Below are 20,663 nucleotides of genomic sequence, written 5' to 3'. Positions count from 1 at the left end.
GATCTGGAACACAGCGTGGCAAGTTTTTCCTGTAAAGATCCAGATAGTATTTTAGGGTTTGGAGTTAATAGTTCCTATTGCTATGAACTCAATTGTGTGGTGTAGCACTAAAGCACGCACAGACAATACATAAATGCTCAAGTATGGCTGTGTGACAATAAAACTTTATTCACAAAAACAGGCAGTAGGCTGGTAGTTTTCTAACTCCCTAAGTATAGATAGCCTAATATCTAAAACTGGTACATCTAAAAATTTTTATATTTACTTCACTATATGATATAAAATGCTATAAAGTACTTCACAATGCAATATAATGTCCTTTTCTATGTCAAACCATTTAAATGAACCACTATGACCAATATATTTTAGCTGCAATATGATTATGGAATGAAGCTACTTTAAAGCTGATTTACACAAAAGATACAGAGAAAGAAAATTTGGAACCTATTACCATATATTAGAAAATAAATTCCCAAGTATTAAAAAAAAAAAGCAACAGAAATGTTCTCTATGAACATCATCATTCCACTGTGTTTGGAAAAGATACTTGGTATTACTTCAGTCTGAAATTTGTTAAGGCTTTTCTGTTATTTCACATTTGATCTATCCTGAAGAGTATTCCACATGTGCTTGAAAAGAATGTACCTTCTGCTCCTGTTGGGTGGAATATTCTGGTTAGGTCTGTTTTGTTCAAGATCACTGTTTCCTCATTGATTTTCCATCTGATGTTCCATCCATTATAGATAGTAGGATACTGAAGACTCATACTATTCATTATAATATTGCTATTTCTCTCTTCAGCTGTCAATACTTGCTTTATATAGATGCTGTAATATCAGATGCATATATATTTATAATAGTTTACTGTTAGTATTTCTGATAAATTGATCTCTTTATATAAGCCATAATGTCATTCTGTCACTTATAATAATTTTTTTAAAAAATATTTATTTATTTATTCACGAGAGAGACAGAGAGAGAGAGAGAGAGGGGCAGAGACAGAGGCAGAGGGAGAAGCAGGCTCCTCGCAGGGAGCCCAATGTGGGACTCAATCCCAGATTCAGGGATCCTGCCCTGAGCTGATGACAGCTCAAACACTGAGCCACCCAGGCGTCCCCCTTATAACAGTTCTTAATTAAGCCACTACTGCTCTTTAGTTTACTATTTTCAATCCTTTCACTTTCAGTCTATATGTATTCTTAAATCTAAATGAGTCTCTTGCGACAGCATATATCCTGTCTCTTGCGACAGGATCTTATTTTTTTACCCACTCTACGTCATTTAATAACAGTTTAATCTTTTTGTATTTAAGGTAATACTAATACAAGAAGATCTTGTTATTGCCATTTTGTAAATTTTCTGTCTTGCATTTTCTGCCTTTTCTTCTCTTGCTACCGTATTTTGTTGATTTTTTTTTGTAGACACATGCCCTTAGTCTTTTCTCATTTTCTTCTGTGCATCTTCTATAAGTTTTGTGTGTTTATCATAGGAATCACAAAAAACATAGTTCTAATAATCTATTTTATGCTGATAACTTCAACTACATACAAAAAAATTCTACTTATTCCTTCATATTTCCTCCACTTGTTATTGATGTCACAAATCACATCTTAAAATTTTGTATTCAATAACAGTGTCACAGTTTTTATCTTTTAAATTCTATACCTAAACTAAAAGTGATTTTCACATCAATCTTACAATAGTACATGAATAGCTATTTGTTTATATATTTATGTTTACCATAGCTTTATACACACACACACACACACACACACACACCAAGGCTGTGTCAGAAATTTAGTTTATTACTTTTAAGTAAAGTCTACACCCAATGTGGGGCTTGAAATCACAACCCACAGATCAAGAGTTGAATGCTCTATTGATGTGCCAGCCAGCCTTGTATTTTCATATGCTTCATGTTACTGGCTGGCTTTCTTTCATTTCAACCATTTTCAGTCCTTTTTCAAGGACTTTTAATAGCAATTTTTGTAAGGCAGGTCTAATGATAATGAACACCCTCAGCTTTGTCTGAGGTCTTTATTTCGCCTTGATTTTTAAAGGACAATTATATTGATTATAATAGTCTTGGCTGGGAGTTTCTTTCAGCACTTTTTATACATCATCCTACTCCTTCTGGCCTATAATATTTCTATAGAGAAATCTACTAATAATCTTATGGGGTTCCCTAGTATCTGATAAGGTGCTTTTGTCTTTTTGCTTTCAACATTCTCTTTCTGTCTTTTGGAAGTTTGATTATGTGTCTCAGTGTGAGCTTCCCTGGGTGCATCCTTCTTATAATCTTTTTGAGCTTAAAACTGCATGTCTATTTTCTTCCTCAAATTGGTAAGTTTTTGAACTTATCTTCAGATAATTCCCTGCCCCACTCTCTCTTCTCCTACTTGGAATTCCATAATGTATATGTTATTCTGCTTGACATATACAGTATGTCAGGCCCCTTAGCCTTCGCTTTTCTTCATCTTCTTTGATAATTTCAAATGACCGTCTTTGAAGTCATTGCTTCTTTCTTCTGTTTGATCAAACAGGTTGCTAATCCTCTCTACTAAAGTTTTCAGCCGCTTATTGTGTTATTACAATATAGTATATATTTATTACAACTTAGTGTATATTGTTTAGCTCCAGAATCTCTGGTTCTTTTCCAGTTTTTCTTTGCTGATATTTCCACTTTGTTCATGTATTGTTTCCCTGATTTTGTTTAGTTGTGTGTATGCTCTTATAGCACTTTCAGCTTCTATAAGTAGATTATTCTGAATTGTTTGTCAAGTAATTCACAGATCTGTTTCTTTAGAGATGGTGCTGGAGATTTATCTTGCTCCTTTGGTTGGACCAGGTTTTCCTGTTTCTTTATGTCTCTTGGTATTTTCTGTTGTTGTCTTATGCATTTGAAAATGTACTTAAGGGAAATAGTTTCATAGAGGGGAGGGACATCACCCATCAGCCTGGCTAGAGATCTGAGGAACAGGGGGAGTCTCTTCAAATCTTTTATGGGCTTCTATATTAAATTTCCCTATTAGAGACGTCATGGGATTCTTCTTTAGGCATTCATAGTCTCTTGCTCCCTCTGGTGTTTGTCTGCAGTATGGTAGGCTTTCTGGCTCTGCCACAACTGAGTGGTCTTTAGCTCTCTGGGGCCCCAAGTCATCTAAGGTATAACAGTTCCTTATTATAGCTCTGAGACAGATGAAGCAGAAACAGTCCCTCAAGCAGTCCCTCCAAAAGCCAAAACACTGGAGGTATGTTCTACTTTTCTTTTTTTCCCTCTCAATGGAGAAGATGTGAGTTGCGCTCTTTCAGTCTCACAAGTAGTGTGGGCTTGTAAGAATGGTTGATGCAGTTAAAATGAAATGGCTTTTCTTACCCATTACAGGTGGATATCCTTGGCTTTGAGTTTGCCTTGCACAGTGTAACTTTCTAACTGGTTTCTGGAAGGTTTTTTGGACTGTATATTAAATTAGTGTCTCTAAAGGGAAATGAGGTCTGAGGCTTCCGACTATGGCATCTTACTGCCATCACTCCCAACTTACTACTTTTAAAAATTAAGGCTAACAATGCAGATAAAGGCTTATAAAAATATTAAGAAAAAAAGCAAAATTGGATTATTTACAGATTTCAACCATGGAGCATGTATCTATTATAAAGACTAAAAAGACATACAGAAAAGAAAATCAGTTGTGTTAGTGTGGTAACACAGGTGATGATATTTTTTTCCCTACAAATCTATTTAATATTAATATTTGTACTGAATTAAGAACACAGTGCTTTTTTCACTATTAAATGTTTAGGACAAATGTATTTTAAAATCAGTATTACTTACCTGGTATTTAATTGTTTCTTTATAATTTCTAAATTTACTGGTGGAAATGAAATTGAAGTATCAAACTTCTTTAGTGTTTGAGGTTTACTGCTGTAGGAAAGATCTAGGTCTCGTCCCTAAAAATATGAAAATTTGTATTGTTTTAAAAGACTCATTAATCTTATAAATATTAATAGCACAAAAGCAAACTGGGTATTTCAATTTCTCACCAGATCTAAATTCCATGCCTTTGATGTTTTTAATAGTTACAATAAAATGTTTTTATAATTTTCTGTTTTAAGATACAGAACTTTAGGGGTGCTTGGTTGGCTCAGTTGGTTCAGCATCTGACTCTCGATTTTTGGCACAGGTCATGACATTGAGCCTTGCTTCAGGCTCAGGGTGGTATCTGCTTAAGATTCTCTCCCTTTCCATGCCCCCCCTTACTCTCTCTCAAAAATAAAAACAAAACAAAAAACGAAATATATAATTTTAAAATTACATGCAAGAAGCAAATTACAAAATCTTTTCACAAAAGCTTGCTTCTCAGTGTTTTAATTTTTTATTTATTTATTTTTTTATTTATTTATGATAGTCACAGAGAGAGAGAGAGAGGCAGAGACATAGGCAGAGGGAGAAGCAGGCTCCATGCACCGGGAGCCCGACGTGGGATTCGACCCCGGGTCTCCAGGATCGCGCCCTGGGCCAAAGGCAGGCGTCAAACCGCTGTGCCACCCAGGGATCCCTTTCTCAGTGTTTTTAAAGCTACTTTTGTTTATGACCTAATGTACTCTCAGAAAATTATGTTCTCCATCATAGAAGTATCCACCTAACTCTAGTCCAGTCAAAGAAAAGTAAATGAAAGTCTTCTGAAGGGTATATAGGTAAAGCTTTTAGTTCTGTTTAAGCTACTGTTATATCGGTTTTCTATTACTAGTCAAGGACCATATTCTATTCCCAGATGTACTAACTAGTACATCTTATAACATTTCATATTATTGTCCTCTGGCTAATCGTAGTTTATCACTACCACCTTAGAATGCTGAAAGAGTTCTGAAGAGTATGTTTTAGACACAGACATGCAAAGAAGTGGACCAGATAATTAGCCAAATCAGTGGCTTAACTATCCTTCTTATATTTTCCATAAGGCATCATCATTTCTCATATTAATTCCTTATTTTTAAAAATTGTTTGTTTATTTATTTAGTCATTCATTCATTCATGAGAGGCACAGAAAGAGAGACAGAGACATAGGCAGAGGGAGTAGCAGGCTCCTCTTGGGGAGCCTGATGTGGGTCGATCCCAGGACCACCTGAGCCAAAGGCAGATGCTCAACCACTGAGCCACCCAGGTGCCCCTTTCATATTAATTCTTAACCAATTCTCCCATTCATCTCTAATCACACCTGCAAATCTTCAAACCAGCCAGGCTGTTTCAAATCTTATGTCTTTACATCCAGATATCTGCTCTCAAATCCCTTACATTATACACATCTTTCTAAGACCCATCCAAATAGGACTGACTTCTGCAGAGGCTTTACCAAATCTCCCTATTCACCTATAAAACCTACCACTTACTTCTATGTGCCATCTCAGGACGCTGTACATAGTTCTGTCAAAGAACCTCTAAGATTTCACTACAATTATTTTGTTTGGCTGTCTCTCCCCTATAAAGATTGTACATAGTAGGGTCTATTATTGTTAAGTGGGATAGTGGCAGAATGGTGATCCCAAAATGATAAGTTTATGTCCTTACCTCCCAAACCTGTGAATTTTACCTTACATGGCAAAAGATGTGATTAAGGATTTGGAGAAGGGGCTTACCCTGGATTATCCAGATGAGTCCCAAATACAATACACATATCCTCGTAAGAGAAGGAGAGGGCATTCTGGGGCGCAAAAAAAGAGATATGAAGATGGAGCAGAGAGAGGAGTAGCTATGTGCCAACAGCTACCACAAGCTAGAACAGTCAAGGAATAGATTATCCTCTAGAGCTTTTGGAAGGAGTATAGCCCTATTAACACCTGGATTTTGGGTTTCTGACCTTTTGAAGTGTGAGAAAATAAAGTTCTGTGTTTTAAATCACAATGTTTGTGGTTGTTACAATAGTCATAAGAAATGAATACAGTGGCATGTGGTAGATTTTCAATAAAGAAACCAGTAAATGCACCCACAGTTAATAACAAAAAATGCAAATCAAATAGTCTGAGATTCCATTTTTTAGGTGCAACTAATCCTGCACCTAAGCTGCCAAGACTGCAATGAAACATTCTCATAATATCAGTGGTATTACAGATTGATCTAAATTTTCTTTAGAAAGCAATATGGAAAAATGCAGTAATGCCATAGAAATGTTCATGTCCTTTATTTGTAATACCACTCTTCGCCATTATCCTAAGTATCCTTCAACATACATCTGAACAAGAGAGAAAAAAAGGAAGGAAAAAAGGGCAAGCAAATATTTACCAATTCTTATTATTTCTTTTAAAGTTTTATTTAAGTAATCTCTACACCCAACAAGGGGCTCAAACTCACAATCTTGAGATCAGGAGTCAGATGCTCCGACTGAGCCAGCCAGGCACCCCATCTATTCTTATTAATAATGGAAAAAAAATTCAGATTGTTAATAACCTAAAATGTTTGCCAACAGGAGGAATGGCTAAGAAATTATGATTCACTGACTCTAATAAATATTTACAGTTTAAAAAATTAGTCACTATTAAAACTATGTAATAGAAATAGGGGAAAATATTTATAACATGTCAAGAAAAAAACCAGAATTTGAAATTGTAATGCATACTGTGGTTCTGAAATTACAGGCTAAGGCATCCCAATGAACTCAAAAGGATGCTATGAAATATTTTAAATATAAATATTTTAGGGAAATACATATTCATCATTTGTTGGACTACTAGTTTTAATTTGTTCACAGTTGCAACATTAGATCGTCCTAGAGTCCTTTGGTGGAGTCTTATTAGTGAAGGTGGGTTCTTGGTGGATATGATAAAAAGGAAGTAGTGACTGAAAATCAATTTGGAAAGGAGGTGAGAATGACAGTGAACAATTTGATTCCAAGGTCTGAGACATCATGCAGTGCCCAAGAGGTGCATCCCCATTACTAAATAATTGTGGTTATTAAAAAAATGAAATTAAAAGACTTTTTTCTTCAACTTATCTATGTTTTTTCCAAAAGATACTAAGTTATCAGGACATAAATATTATTAAATTCTTTGACTTGAACTACTTAATAAATGAAATTGTTTGGTACTTCTTTTGGCCTGGGGAAGCACCAGGATAAAGTTACTCATACTGAGGGCTCCACGAATGGGAAGTCTGGGAACTTCTGATATATATATATATATATATATATATATATATATATATATATATATATATACACACACACACACACACACTATGACTACAATTAAATATTTAAAAAAGGAATTATGCAAACTTGAGCAGTCAGAGTAAAGACTGTGGCAGTTTTTTCTAAGTATTTTGTTTCATGTTGTTTTGCTATACTGATTTTACTGAAGAGGGGAGGGGGTACCAAGTCTATTATTTTTACATGATAAAAATAGCCCTCTATATCATTGCTCTGGTCAGAAATTTCTAAATGTTGTTACAACCAAAGGCTTACCTTCACTTAACTTTTTACTTTTAATAACATGGAAATCTTAACAATACCTTCTTACTTAAAAGAGCAAATAATCTTTCAAAGCATTCTTGTTAAACAGATTAAAATATGAAACATTTATATTTGTATACTATCATATAATTTATAAGTGCTTTGATTTAAATTATGATTTTGAACTTTATAGCCACCTACTCATGTAGGTAACATTGTCTTCCCATTTTATTGATGAGAAAAGTTTAGAAAATTAAATAATTTGTTGTGCCTGGGTAGCACAGTTGTTTCAACATCCGACTCTTGGTTTTATCTCAGGTAGTGATCTGAGTTGTGAGATCAAGTCCCATGTTGGGTTCCATGCTAAATGTGGAATCTGCTTGAGATTCTCTCCCTCTCCCTTTCCAACTCCGCACCCTCCCCCCACTTGGGCATGTGTGCTTGCGAAAATAAATAAATAAATCTTTAAAAAAAAGGGCTAAATAATTTGCACAAAGTTGCACAAGTATTTACTGAGCACTCATAGTATTAGGCACAGAGGGATAAAACACTGAACAGTTAATAATAATTCTTGACCTCATGGAGCATATATTTTAGTGGTAGAGCCAGAATCCAAATCTAGGACTCCTGACCTCAACAACAGTATTATTTTTATTAGTTTCGTTTTAAATCTATTTATTTGTTTAAACACTTCACATTTACATACCTACCGTATGTTACAATTACTATAAAATTAAAAAAATATAGTCCCCTCAAGTGGCCTATAATATGTAGAAGATATTTAACATTTAGTAGGAAGAGAACATAATATATAAGGTATAATAAGTTGAATGGTGGCCTCACAAAAAACAAGTCTATGTTCTAACCCCCAGAATCTGTGAATATCACCTTATTTGGAAAAAGGGTCCTTCTGGTCGTAATTAAGTGGAATATCTCAAGATGAGAATATCCTGGATTATCCAAGTGGGCCATAAATCCAATGAAAAATATTCTTATAAAATAGAATACAGAGGTACAGGAAAGGTGGCCATATAAAGAGGGAGATAGAGACAGGGGTTATATAGTCACAAAGTAAGGAACACCTGGAGTGACAGTTGGAAGGCAAGAAAGGATTCTCCTCTAGGGCCTTCAGAGGGAGCACAGCCCTGCTAACACCTTGTTTTCAAACTTCTAGCCTCTACAACTGTAAGAGAATAAATGTCTCTTGTTTTAAGCCACCAAGTTTGTGATAATTTGTTACAGCAGCCACAGAAAATTAATATATATGGTATAAAAAATTACTACCTCTGTAATTTTAACTGCTTTCCTCATTTGCTGCTGTTCCCAAATATCTTGATTTTCATCTTCCTGACTTTCTTCACTTGTTTCTTCATTTCTGGGTGCTAGGAAAAAAAAAAATTCATGAGTAGTCTATATTTTTCCATTCTATTAGCATCAGCTAACATTTTTGAAGGGCTTATAATGCACTGGCTTAGCAGCTTTATATGTGTTAACTTATTCTTCACAGTAATTCTGGGAAGAAAGCACTACTAACAGCCTTTTCTTTCTTTTAATGAGGAAACTCCTATCAAGAGATTAAATAACTTGTCTGGAAAATGTGCTGAAGCTGGGATTTGAATTTGGGCACCTGTACTCATCAACAAACCGTCCCAATGAAAACACTGCAGTTTCATATATGGGGGGGAAAAACTTAGAAAAAAAATGAAACATTTGATAATCCTCATTAGGAATTATAAATTCTATCCTAGAATCTAAATATTGAAAATTAATTTCTGGGTTATGAGGAAACCAAAAGTCTCATTCTGAAAAAATATTATTCAAAATGATAAAAATTTTGATAAAACATGTAATTGTTTATAAATAACGAATGTGAAAATAGTCCTATTAGATCTAAGGATTATTGGTAGAGGAAATTTTTCATCAGAGCAGGGGAGAGCTTAATAAATAACATCTAAAATCCCTATAGATGCTTCCATGTTAAAAAAAAATCTTTATAAAGGTGACAATGAAAGTTTTCAATATCAAAAATAAGACACTGTACAATTTTTTTTAACTTACCAAAAAAGATCAAGGTCAGATAATAATGTTATTACACATTATTTGATAATAACATCTTAATAGATCTTTTAGAGACTATGATGTCATTTACCAAATTTGTATTAAATAAAAACCAACTTCTAACATCTTTTAAAGTATGAGATACTACATTCTGTTTTTATGGAAAATTTTAACATAATATTATATTTGGGTGAAAAATCCCTCAATGTTTATATATTGTAAATAAATTAAGTATGTACTTGTTTCTTCAGCCATTCTTTGTCTAAGGGTTTGAGGCTTTAGGGTAAATGGTATTCTCCTTTCATGGTCATCAGGCTCACTCTCAGGATCTTCATTACTATTTTTCTTCATCTCAGCAATGGTAGAGGTATGTTTTACATCCAAAGAGATAAAGTCATTTTGGGCCCTGGCCAATTCACGTTTTCTGCGAGCTTCCTGAATAAAAGCTGAATCAGGGATATTTACTAAAAGAAACAAAGAGGAAGACAATGAAAAACAAACACCAACAGAAATACATATTCCTTGTATTTAAAGAAAATAAAAAGGCAGTGTCTTTTCAATTTTTTCCAATTCTGGTATTAATGTAACTGTAGAACTCAAAACCTACATCAATAAGATTACTTTTATAGAGATTTAATGTAAATTAGAAAACGAACCTAATCTAGAAGTATCAGAAAATATAACGATACCACTTCAATGTATCTTCTAGCTCTCTTACTCATCAGATGTTGTTGCTGACTTTTTGCTGAAGACTATTTCTCATTTCTAGAAGCTCTCAGATTATGAGGGTTGGGAAGCGGGATAGAGCTGAGCATAGAGTTGGTTAGTCTGTGAGACCTGCAGAGGTTCGAATGATGGGGTACAGGCCAATCTGATGCACAAAGAATGCTGTATTATGCCCTTCTCCTCTCCTTGTGGTATCCAGGCATACAGGAAGTGAGAAAGAGACTAAAACCAGCACACAGCTAAATCAAGATCCTGTGGTGATTTCCACATGAATAAATGAGAAGTTACAAAAATTATAAAGAAAATAATCAGATTCATTTATCAGGTGAAAAATATTTAAATGCTGTCTTTTAATAGACCCATGTTTTAGTTTTTTTTTTTTTTGTTTTTTTTTTTAAGATTTTATTTATTTGACAGAGCACGCACTCACACAAATGCAGGGGGAGCAGCAGGGAGAAGCAGGTTCTCTGCTGAGAAGGGAGTTTGATGCTGGCCTCGATCCCAGAACTCTGGGATCATGACCTAAGCCAAAGGCAGCTTAACCAACTGAGTCACCCAGGTGCTTCTAGGTTTTATTTTATAGCATATAAACCACATTAACGTGTATTATTCCAATTCAAAACAAGTTTCTTCATGTATGATCTAAGCTGAAATTTATCTTTACTTTCTGGAAAAACTTTCTAGTATTTAAGCAAAATACTAAGGTAAACAAAATGGTAAAGGAAATTTTCACTATTTCAAGCACTTCACAATGTTAATTAGGGATGTCAAACGACCAAGGCTCAAGTAAAATGTTCTAAACTTTACCACAAACTGTTCCAAATTCTTTGAAAAATAACCAAAACAAAAAAAGATGTCCTATGCTTGGAGATGTGGAAATGTTCCAACTTTTGGAAAAAGAGAATATAGAAATTACTGACCAATATGCTTGACATTGGTGCTAAGGAAAACAAGTTCTTAAATTATGAAACAGTAACAGGTGATGACTAAAAATCAAAATATATTCACTAAGAACAAGGAATATCAGGGACGCCTTGGTGGCTCAAATGGCTAAATGTCCAACTCTTGTTTTTGGCTCAGGTCATGATCTCAGGGTTCTGGGATTGAGCCTGCGTGGGGCTCTGTGCTCAGTGCAGAGTCTACTTGAGATTCTCTTCTTTTCCCTCTCCCTGTCGCCATACCAGTATGTGTGCTCTCTCTCAAATAAACAAATGAAATCTTAAAAAAAAAAAAAAAAAAAAAAAAAGGAACAAGGAATATTGAATCAAGTGATTTACTTTTTATGGACTAGTACTAATTTATAGATTAGTATCAGGGAAATGATGCAGATCAGATGTTTCTTCATTTTCCCAAAGCATTTAACAGATGCATGTTTTCATTGTGAATTACATTAAAATGTGTGGGGAAAATCACATAGTGCACTTGATTTTTAACTAGTTGAATAATTACCCCCCACCCCCCCAAATATGTTGATTATGAAGCACTGCAGGGATCTACTAGAAGGCTCCATAGTTTGTGTTCCTGGTTTAATGATCTTAATGTGATGTGGACTAAGATAAAAAGACATGTCTTTAAAGCTGGGAGGAACAGCTAAATATAACCTAGACTCAAGACTCAAACCTTCACGACAGGTTACATGAGCATTTCTTGACTCCTCATTACACATTAGAGTCACCTAGGAAGCTTGATAATCTACTGGTACCCAAGCTCCTCATCCCAGAGATTCAGATTCAGTTGATCTGAGGTGGGGCTGAGCAGCACTATGTTTTAATAGCCGTCTAGGAAATTTTAATGTAAAACCAGGGTTAAGATGATACACTTAGGTTCAAATACTCAAGTGTATGAATACAAAAGCAGAAATACTGGAAGTGATTCATCTGCAAATGACTTGGTGGGGCTTAATAAATCATAGGCAATAGACTCACTAGTAAAATACTAATACTAAATAAAACTAATCCTCTCTCAAGCTACAATAAAGAAGGAAAAGTTCAAGAGAAGAGTTATTATCCTGTCCTGTCTATACCCAACACCTAGCTCAAAGCAGATGCCCGCCACATGTGGAATGAATAAAGTTAGCATATTGCTTTACAATAAAAACATGCAGATTTATAAGTTAAATAATTTTCACATACATCATCTTATTTAAGGAATACAGGTTAATATCATGCCCCATGTGTAACATGCAGTATCTGCAACAACTCAAGAGAGATATTTTCCACTATTGGATCATTCTAATAGTTACACTGTTGGAACAAAAAATAACTGCATTCCTGGGTCCACAAACCAATCCACAGACTTCTCGCATTCCTTCATCTTTTCTTCTCCAGAAGAAAAAAAGTTTTTCACAGGACAAATCTTCAACTTTCAGGGTTTCTAAAATGAGCTTTTGAGGAGGGACAATTCTTCACTGTGAACTGTCCTGTACTCTGTGAGACATTTATCATTTCTTGCCTCCAGAGCACTACATGCCAGTAACACCTCTGTCACATGATAATTAAAAACTATCCCATAGATGAGCACTGGGTGTTATGCTATATGTGGGCAAATTGAACTTCAATTAAAAAAAAAAAACAAACTATCCCATACATCTGTAAACACTGTCCTCTCTCCTTGCACGTGCAATCCTGCTAACACTTTACAACTACTGGCTTATACTTTCTAATCCATTAGTTTCTATAGCAGCATTGTATAATACAGTACACACTGGCCATATGAGACCATTTAAAAATTCAAAATCCAGTTTCTTAGTTGTATCAGCCACATTTCAAGAGCTTTATAGCCACATGTGGCTAGTGGCTAATATACCAGACAATGAAAATATAAAAATTTTATTATCATCACAGAAAATTCGTTTTTTTTTTTTAAAGGTTTATTCATTTACTTATTTATGATAGACACACAGAGAGAGAGAGAGAGAGAGAGAGAGAGAGAGAGAGAGAGAGACACAGAGACACAGGAGGAGGAAGAAGCAGGCTCCATGCCGGGAGCCCGACGTGGGACTCGATCCCGGGACTCCAGGATCGCGCCCTGGGCCAAAGGCAGGCGTTAAACCGCTGAGCCACGCAGGGATCCCCTCATCACAGAAAATTCTAATGGACATCATATGTAGAGTCTACACAAGGCATCATTTATCTATGAAGCTTCAATTCTTTTTTTTTTTTTTTTTTTTTAAGATTTTATTTATTCATGAGGGACAGAGAGAGAGAGAGGCAGAGACACAGGCAGAGGGAGAAGCAGGCTCCACACAGGGAGCCCGATGTGGGACTTGATCCGGGTCTCCAGGATCAGGCCCTGGGCTGAAGGTGGCGCTAAACCGCTGAGCCACCAGGCTGCCCCGAGGCTTCAATTCTTAATACTGGTTTCATCACTAAGTACTTCTACTTCTGTAACTTGTGAAGTTGTGTAAGAAAAAAAAATTATAAGAGTTACTAGTTCTTGTTTTTAATAAGTTAATAAAACACATAAGTCTTTAAAAATGTATTTAAACAATTATATCTCAAGTTAATTTGTTTCTTTTATAAAGCTACATATTTTTATTTTCTCAGAAGGGGGCTCAGACTTAGTAAGACTGTCAAGGGTCCACAGCACAAGTTCTAGATCCCTGAGACTGAATAATAGGCCAGAGAAATATTTTCAGCTTTGTGAGCCATAATGTATGTTACAATTTCTAAACTGTCACTGTAGTGCAAAAGCAGCCACAGACAACATGTAACTAATGAGAGTGGCTGTCTTTTAATAAGGATTTACTTGCAAAAGCAAGTGATGGGTCATATTTGGCTCACAAGTGGCAATTTGCCTGAATTTGCCTGAACTGGACGGATCTTTCTAAAATACAAAAATGGTCATGCCATTTATTTGCATAAAACTTTCAGTAGTTCTCCCAAACTCTGTATTATCTGACTCCAATTTGTCTTTTTTATTGTTGTTATTCCTGTTTCTTAAACTCCAACCAAATCTTTTCATTTTAACATCTGTTTTTAGTTCTCTGCACATGCTATGTTATCTTCCCTAGAGTTTTTTACATTTGCTATATCCTGTACCCAAAACATCTTCACTAACAAATTCTTATCATCCTTCAGATATTGGCATCAATCACCCAGTGTAGCACAGTGGTTAAGAACACAGGTTCTAGAGCAGATTGCCTGGGTTTGAATTCTAGCTCTGCCTCTTACAAGCTGTCTGACTTTGGGCATGTCATGTAATGGAAAAGAGCAATTGATTTTGGCACTCTGACAATTTTGGTAATGATTTACTTGCCCCATACTTCACTATAGCTGTGTTACCAAAAATAATAATCACTGGTATAGAAGATACTGATACTAGAAATAAAGTTTATCAAAATTACAAAATTTACTAACCTATTGATGAAAATTCTTCTTCCAGAGAGCTAGAGCTGTTGGATGATGAATTCTGATCATCTTTACTTTCTGAGGAATGATGTGTTTCACCCTCTTCATCTGTTGAAAGATCAACCATTCTGGATTATAACAGGACATTTTTTGAATATAACAAGAAAGAGTCAAAAGATAGTGGAAATCAGTAATTGAAATTCTACACAACACATAGCATTATACACATACAGTGTTTTAATTTTTCTCCATGTATGTGAGGTGTATATACAGATCTTTCTCCATTTCCCTTCTTTCTGAAATCAATGGATGACCTAATAAATGCATATATTTACCCTATTTATATGATCTACTTATCTAATAATATTCTCTTAGAAGATGCAATGAAAAAGGAAGGAAACAGAGAAAAAAGATGATGACAAAAAGTGAAGGAAGATTTAAAACAAAAAAGAAAAATAATGGTAGTGAACAAGTTCAAAAAGAAAAAATCCTGATGTACACTTCCTATATGCTAGGCACACTTAAATCTGTTTTACAAGGTCTATGTCATACAATTACAGAATTTCACAATTATATAAAGTAAGTACTATTATTGACGAGGACATTAGGAATTGGAGAGGCTAAATAACATGTCCAGTGTCACAAAGTTATTCAGTGGAGAAGCAGGGCTTTCAATCTAATTTTATTTAATTCTGGAATTTAGATTCTCTTTATGTCCTATTTCAATGACTGGTGGCAAGTAGTACCTGTAATGTGCACTGTGGTCAAATCACAGATCTCTGTTTCCACTAAGTGATTCTGGGAAGGACAGTCTGTCCAGTAATCTATTAAGCAAAGAGAACACCCATAAGGGTATTGTGAGGGCTGAATAAAATGTGAAAGAATCATAGTATTATTGACAAAAAGGACTGGTTAATTTATAATTATTTTGTATTTTTTATGAACAACTTTAAAGCTTAAGATTACATAAATAGTACTCTTTATCTTCAAAATATCCCTTAATTAACAGACCTATATAGAATTTTAAAAATCTAAAGATCAAAACTTAGAAGACAAAGGAATGTAACTACTGATTACATTGTTCTTTGCTACTATTTAACAACTCTTCTACCTGTTCTCAAAATGGATTAACACTAGAGGGGTGGTTCTCGAGAGCATGGTCCATCAACCCCTGGAAGTCTGTAGGACCCTTTCAGAAGGTCTGTGAGTTCAAGACTACTATGAAAGTATTGAAAGTATGAAACACAGTATTATCGTGTTATTTGCCCTTTTTAGTCTGTTGCTATTTATACAATGAAGCAAAAACAGTGGTGGGTAAAACTCCTGCCTTCTTTTTTTTTTTTTTTTTTTTTTAATTTATTTATGATAGTCACAGAGAGAGAGAGAGAGAGAGAGAGAGAGAGAGAGAGGCAGAGACACAGGCAGAGGGAGAAGCAGGCTCCATGCACCGGAAGCCCAACGTGGGATCGATCCCCGGTCTCCAGGATCGCGCCCTGGGCCAAAGGCAGGCGCCAAACCGCTGCGCCACCCAGGGATCCCAACTCCTGCCTTCTTAATATGAATCAAGACAGTGACAGCAATCTGTAGTGGCGGCCATTGTATTCTTCACTGCCATGCATTGCCAGGAAAACAAACAGGTAAACTTACCATCCTTAATAGAGCAACAAAAAGTTATTAAATTTATTCAATCTTGACCTTTGAGGACACATCTTTTAAATAGTCTATGGAACAAAACGGAAGTGTGTATTAAGCACTCTGGGGGGCATACTGAAACATAATGGTTGCCTCACTGAAAAGCATCTGTATGAGTTGTACGTTGAACTAGCCACTGTCTTCAAGAAGCAACAGTTTTATTTGAAAGAATGACTGACAAACTCTAGTTATTTCTACATGTCTACCTGACACATTTTCTCAAAAATGGCAAAGATGTGCCTATCACTTCAAGAATTAGAGATTTCAAGTGAAAACTCGAATTTTGGAAAACTTATATGCTACACAGTGAACTTAATATCTTTCCATCACTTAACGACTGATGATTATGAGAAGTAACACAGTAACATTAACAGATTCTTTTGGATATTATATAAAATGTACCAGCATTTGCAAACCCAGTGAACCAAGAGTTTCCAACAGTCAATGCAAGATTTTACCAATTGTGCATGGGTAAAAGATTCATTGAAAATGCAAAACAGACCAATGGATTTTCACGTAATGGAGTATAAAAAAACTGACAAGTATGATTTCAGCTGCCATGTTGCAAAATGACCTTCAAGAAACTATTTTTTGTTGATTTTTTTTAATATCAAAACAGAACACCCTCAGTCATCTAAAAAGGCTATTAAGTATTCCTATTACACCACAAACCTGTGGTTTTCTTTTCATATTTCAAATGAAACATCACAACAGATTGACTACAGAAGCACCTTTGAGAAGTCGGCTGTATTATTCGTTGAAGCCAGACATTAAAGACTTGTAAATTGAAACAATGTCATTCTATTTTCTGGAAGAGTGTCCCCCCTCAAAAATGTTACCTATCCGTACAGGTAATGGTTTAATTTAGAAAAAGTGAATAAAAAATTATCTTAATCTCTACCATGGTAAATATCAATAGATACAATCTACAGAAACAAAAGCTCTTTGGGATAGTCTCATAAAGGAGATATTAAGACCAAAAAGTTTTGAGAACCACTGTTTTAAATGCAAGCAAAAAGGCAACTCCTGGCCTCAATTCTCCCAATTAAAGTTTGACCAGGTGACTTCCATAGAGTAGAAAAATACAAAAAGTCTTCAAAGCTTTAGACAAACAGAAGGTCGTAATGAAAGAAATCACCAAAATCACTTGTACTAAAAATAGTGGTGGAGAAAAATTCTACCTCAATACTAACAGAAAACTGCATTTTTATTAAGCTCCAATTCAAAACGGAACAACTGTCAACAACTTTACGTTGCTTAAATTCTGTATTTAAAAACGAAAGGGTACTTCAAACTACATTGTACTTAACGCCATATACAGTCTACAGCGTCATCAATCCATTATGCTACTTAGTGACGTAGCATGTTATTTTTTTTAAAGATGTTATTTATTTATTCAAGAGAGACACACAGAGGCAGAGACACAGGCAGAGAGAGGCGCAGGCTCCACGCAGGGAGCCCGACGTGGGGGACTCGATCCCAGGACCCCGGGATCAGGCCCTGAGCCGAAGGCAGACGCTCAACCGCCGAGCCACCCAGGTGCCCCTGGAGCGTTATTCTTATTTCCCTTCTTGCAGATAACTGATGAAAAACAAAACAAGCACAAGAAAACGTTCCAAGTGTCTGCTACCTATATTCTTCTAATGTACTATTCTGGTCAAAGTGTTTTCTGGAAAAATAATTGAGGATGTTTCCAAAAGTACGTAACACTTTCCCCTACCTCAAAGTACTAGGAAAAAAAAAATTTTTTTTTTGACTTCTGTGACGATTTAGGTTCTTCACAAACAGCAAATACTGCACTTACAACTGCAACCGGTGGGAGTTCACCCGATGGTGCAAACGCAGAGGAGCCACAAACCACGCAGGGTTCCTTCCAGCCCCCCGCCCCACCCCCACGCCGCCCAACGCGGACATGCGGGCAGCGGGCGAGTGGGTACCGGAAGCCGTACCAGGACCGCTCCAGGACCTTCCCCAGAACCCCGCGGGCCTCGTCCCCGCCCCCACCCCCACCCCCGTCACTTCCGGCGCCCCTCCGCCCCGCTCCCCTGCCTCACCTGGGATGCCCGAGCCGCCTTCCGCGCGCGGAGCCGCCCCCGCGGCGCGCCGGGAACTCGCCCACACCCGGCCCCGGCCCCGGCTCCGAGGGCCGCGGCCCCGAACATGCCGGTCCGCCGCTTCCACACGGCCACCTCCCGGGGGTGGCCCTTCCTCCCCAAGGCCCGGCGCCGCCTGCTCCCCCGGCGCCCCGGGTTCAGCAGACGGCTCCTCGGTGCTGTCGCTGTCACTAGAGTGGGTTCGGCGCTGCCGGAAAGTCCTCTTCGGCCTGTGAGCCATGGCCGAGGCCCGAGCCCGACGCGCGCCTCCGCCCCCGCGTGCGGCGTCCACGGCGGCGCGCGCTCCCGCCTGCGCCGTCCCGCCGCCGTGCGCGCGCCCCCTGCGCCCTGCGCATGCGCGCTCTGTCCCTTTCGCTCGGGTCTGTGGACTGGTTTGCGGGGCGGCGGCCTGGAGGTGCAAGGCCTTTCTCAGGCCTGGTTGTGTTGCTCCGCCGAGTCCGGCAGCCTCCCGGAGCTGGGCGCCGCGGAGAGCATCGCTCACCGGTTCTCCTTGGGCAAACTCTAAGATTCAGGCGCTGCACCTGCCTCCTAGACTGGAACCCCGTTCGCTGCCTTCCGCTTTATTGAAGAGAGTAAAGTTCTCTCCAACCAAGAATTAAAAGAAACAGGGATCCCTGGGTAGCGCAGCGGTTTGGCGCCTGCCTTTGGCCCAGGGCGCGATCCTGGAGACCCGGGATCGAATCCCACGTCGGGCTCCCGGTGCATGGAGCCTGCTTCTCCCTCTGCCTGTGTCTCAGCCTCTCTCCTCTCTCTGTGTGACTATCATAAATAAATAAAAATTAAAAAAAAAAATTAAAAAAAAAAAAAGAATTAAAAGAAACAAACCAGAATGCTGTGTGTGTGTGTGTTTGGGGAGATTGCTTCTGAAAGCTAAACAGGAAAATCTGCACATAAATGATAGAGAAGTACGCAAAAACCAAAAGATTGCTCTCAGGGGGCAAGGTTTCAACAGAGCCTGGTTAAATGCTTTGGCTCATGGGGGCGGGGGGGATGCATCAGAGAAAAGGGGGTGTTGTTCAGAAAGATGTGCGGCAGTAAGAAGGATGGCAGACCCCGCGGGAAGCTTGGACTGGATCCAGTCACACTGTTGAGAGAGAGGAAGCCTTGATGGGGGACTGGGGGTAAAGCCCATACTTAGTTGGACGCCTCTGACCACATCCATCTGAAGCAGATAACCGTGGAGTTCCTTCGCATTCTCTCGCCGGGTTTGGCCCCATGCTCCACAAAAGTTTTAGTTCGTGCTTTAAAGTTCAGGAAGGCTTTCCAAGAGGTTTGTAGGAAGGATTGTTTTAAGAGGGAAATTTCCCCAGGCTCCCCTCCCTCTATATGTAGCTGCCCCAGAACCCTCCCTTTGGTTCTCTCTCCATGCCTGTCTTCTCCGGTAAGGGCCATAAATTCATAATGTCTTTTTTTTTTTTTTAACAGCTATCAGTGTGAAAATTTGTCCTAAGTTTTTCTTGTTTTTACTTAATAAGTTCATTAGTCTGCCCTGGTGCACAGGTGTTCATGCATCCACACAGGGCCCATGTCGTCTTCTCTCTCTGCTTCTTACAAAGAGACATGATTCTCTATCCATTCTGAATGTGCAATAGTATATACACCCACGTGTAAAAACTCCCGCAGCATCTAAAGTTTTGTTGTCAGGATGAGAGAATAAATACCTCCGAACTCAACAATTCTCCTGGAAATCAGACTGTTTCCAATGTCTTGATTTTAACGAAAATAGAGGAGCAGCTCCAGCTTTCAGTCGACCACTCAAAATAATTTTTAAAATTTTTTATTTATTTATGATAGTCATATCACAGAGAGAGAGAGAGAGAGAGAGAGAGAGAGAGGCAGAGGGAGAAGCAGGCTCCATGCACCGGGCGCCCGACGTGGGATTCGATCCCGGGTCTCCAGGATCGCGCCCCGGGCCAAAGGCAGGTGCTAAACCGCTGCGCCACCCAGGGATCCCCCTCAAAATAATTTTTGATTATGAATCACTGATTTTTGCACAGAGTTCAGACAGAGTGGAGCTTGTTACCCAGGATTTGGGTTTGTGCTAGATTTTTTCTCTTTTCAAGTTTTTTTTTTTTAATTTTTATTTATTTATGATAGTCACAGAGAGAGAGAGAGAGAGAGAGAGAGAGAGAGACAGAAGCAGTCTCCATGCACCGGGAGCCCGATGTGGGACTCGATCCCGGGTCTCCAGGATCGTGCCCCGGGCCAAAGGCAGGCGCTAAACCGCAGCGCCACCCAGGGATCCCCTCGTTTCAAGTTTTTATTTAAATTTCAGTTAGTTG

General features: G+C 37.8%; 1 protein-coding gene across 11 annotated transcripts in view; it reads right to left on the bottom strand.

Moving 5' to 3' along the window:
* GCFC2 (GC-rich sequence DNA-binding factor 2) overlaps nucleotides 1-18,655 on the bottom strand; it is a 47,532-nt gene extending 28,877 nt beyond the window's left edge. For 4 of the 11 annotated variants that reach the window (XR_005372525.1, XM_038561619.1, XM_038561623.1 and 1 more), the window contains exons 1-5: nucleotides 18,322-18,655; nucleotides 14,585-14,683; nucleotides 9,740-9,964; nucleotides 8,727-8,824; nucleotides 3,833-3,948 (exon numbers count right to left, since the gene is read on the bottom strand). Coding sequence is in view for 8 of the 11 variants with exons in the window: in XM_038561619.1 (XP_038417547.1) it covers nucleotides 3,833-3,948; nucleotides 8,727-8,824; nucleotides 9,740-9,964; nucleotides 14,585-14,683; nucleotides 18,322-18,601 (818 nt within the window). In the remaining 3 variants the exon portion in view is untranslated. Of the gene's footprint in view, nucleotides 1-645; nucleotides 828-3,832; nucleotides 3,949-5,634; nucleotides 5,700-8,726; nucleotides 8,825-9,739; nucleotides 9,965-14,584; nucleotides 14,684-17,987; nucleotides 18,007-18,071; nucleotides 18,231-18,321 lie in introns of those variants that run through there. The other 7 variants (XR_005372527.1, XR_005372526.1, XM_038561625.1 and 4 more) reach the window with 7 other exon arrangements.
* Nucleotides 18,656-20,663: the final 2,008 nt, after the last annotated feature.

This window comes from Canis lupus, chromosome 17 (genome assembly GCF_011100685.1).
Source record: "Canis lupus familiaris isolate Mischka breed German Shepherd chromosome 17, alternate assembly UU_Cfam_GSD_1.0, whole genome shotgun sequence".
Taxonomy (NCBI): Eukaryota; Metazoa; Chordata; class Mammalia; order Carnivora; family Canidae; genus Canis; species Canis lupus.
The sequence above is the reverse complement of the archived record's forward strand: the minus strand, read 5'-3'. Positions and strand labels throughout refer to the sequence as shown.